General features: G+C 46.9%; 1 protein-coding gene and 1 long non-coding RNA gene across 3 annotated transcripts in view; one reads left to right on the top strand and one right to left on the bottom strand.

The window, feature by feature from the left end:
- LOC311071685 overlaps positions 1–2037 on the top strand; it is a 307177-nt gene that overhangs the window by 210061 nt on the left and 95079 nt on the right. The gene's annotated exons all lie outside the window — the stretch shown is intronic.
- fancm (FA complementation group M) overlaps positions 601–2037 on the bottom strand; it is a 41738-nt gene continuing 40301 nt past the window's right edge. Inside the window, exon 23 of one of the 2 annotated variants that reach the window (XM_084096134.1) lies at positions 601–922. In XM_084096134.1, the coding sequence (XP_083952260.1) occupies positions 832–922 (91 nt within the window). In that variant the 3' untranslated portion in view covers positions 601–831. The remainder of the gene's footprint in view (positions 923–2037) is intronic. The other variant, XM_084096135.1, reaches the window with a different exon arrangement.

The raw sequence follows: 2037 nt of genomic DNA, 5'->3' as shown, positions 1-2037 counted from the left end.
CACTATCACACTCAGTAACACTCAAACTTACACACACACACACACACACACACACACACACACACACACACACACACACACACACTCTCTCTCACACTCAGTAACACACTCAAACTCACACACACAGACACTCACACTCAGTAACACACTCAAACTCATACACACTCAAACTCTCATACACTCTCTCACACTCACTCACACACTGAAACACACAACCTCTCACACAAACTCACATACTCGCGCACACACACTCACACACTCAGTAACACACTCAAACTCACACACACAGACAGTCACTCACACTCAGTAACACTCAAACTCACACACACTCAAACACACACACACACTCAAACACACTCTCACACTCAGTAACACATTCAAACTCACACACTCACTCGCGCACACACACACTCAGTAACACTCAAACTCACACACACTCAAACACACACACACACACACACACTCAAACACACACACACACTCAGTAACACATTCAAACTCACACTCACTCGCGCACGCACGCACACACACTCTCTCTCTCTCTCTCTCTCTCTCTCACACACACACTTATGCTGAAGGAGAAAACAGCTGAGCAGTTATTAAAAACAGAGCTCTTTTATTTCTGAAAATGGCACCTGTAAACATAAATACTTCATGACAGAATTACCATTATGGCAATATTCATAATCCGATCTGTACAGAACTTTCCTTAACAGAAAACACACACATACTGACATCACGATATAATCCTGATCATTCCCCCGTCTGTGTGACATCATAATAATAAATCAATTGTTCATTATGTGTTAAAGTGCAGAGAGTGAGTTAGCATTAGCAGCAGTAGCTGTAGCGCAGACAGCGGTAGATGCCCTCGGCTCGGGAGCGGCTCACACACGCACACGCCTGCAGATCCTGCACTGAGCTGAAACACACAGCAGAAACCAGAGTCACTTCACTTGAAACCTGAGTCAGTCCAGAGTCACTTCACTTCAAACCTGAGTCAGTCCAGAGTCACTTCACTTCAGTCAGTCCAGAGTCACTTCACTTCAGTCTGTCCAGAGTCATTTCAGTCAGTCCGGAGTCACTTCACTTCAGTCAGTCCGGAGTCGCTTCACTTCAGTCAGTCTGGAGTCACTTCACTCGGAGTCACTTCACTTCAGTCAGTCCGGAGTCGCTTCACTTCAGTCAGTCCGGAGTCGCTTCACTTCAGTCAGTCTGGAGTCATTTCACTTCAAACCTGAATCAGTCCAGAGTCACTTCTTTTCAGTCAGTCCAGATTCACTTCAGTCAGTCTGGAGTCACTTCACTTCAGTCAGTCCGGAGTCACTTCACTTCAGTCTGTCCAGAGTCATTTCAGTCAGTCCGGAGTCACTTCACTCGGAGTCACTTCACTTCAGTCAGTCCGGAGTCACTTCACTTCAGTCAGTCCGGAGTCACTTCAGTCAGTCCGGAGTCACTTCACTTCAGTCAGTCCAGAGTCACTTCACTTCAGTCAGTCCAGAGTCACTTCACTTCAGTCTGTCCAGAGTCATTTCAGTCAGTCCGGAGTCACTTCACTCAGAGTCACTTCACTTCAGTCAGTCCAGAGTCACTTCACTTCAGTCAGTCCAGAGTCACTTCACTTCAGTCAGTCCAGAGTCACTTCACTTCAGTCTGTCCAGAGTCATTTCAGTCAGTCCGGAGTCACTTCACTCAGAGTCACTTCACTTCAGTCAGTCCAGAGTCACTTCACTTCAGTCAGTCCGGAGTCACTTCACTTCAGTCAGTCCAGAGTCACTTCACTTCAGTCTGTCCAGAGTCATTTCAGTCAGTCCGGAGTCACTTCACTCAGAGTCACTTCACTTCAGTCAGTCCAGAGTCACTTCACTTCAGTCAGTCCAGAGTCACTTCACTTCAGTCTGTCCAGAGTCACTTCACTCAGAGTCACTTCACTTCAAACCTGAGTCAGTCCAGAGTCACTTCAGTCAGTCCAGAGTCACTTCACTTCAGTCAGTCCGGAGTCACTTCACTTCAGTCAGTCCAGAGTCACTTCACTTC

This window comes from Abramis brama, assembly GCF_963993115.1.
Source record: "Abramis brama genome assembly, chromosome: 21".
Classification (NCBI taxonomy): Eukaryota; Metazoa; Chordata; class Actinopteri; order Cypriniformes; family Leuciscidae; genus Abramis; species Abramis brama.
The sequence above is the reverse complement of the archived record's forward strand: the minus strand, read 5'-3'. Positions and strand labels throughout refer to the sequence as shown.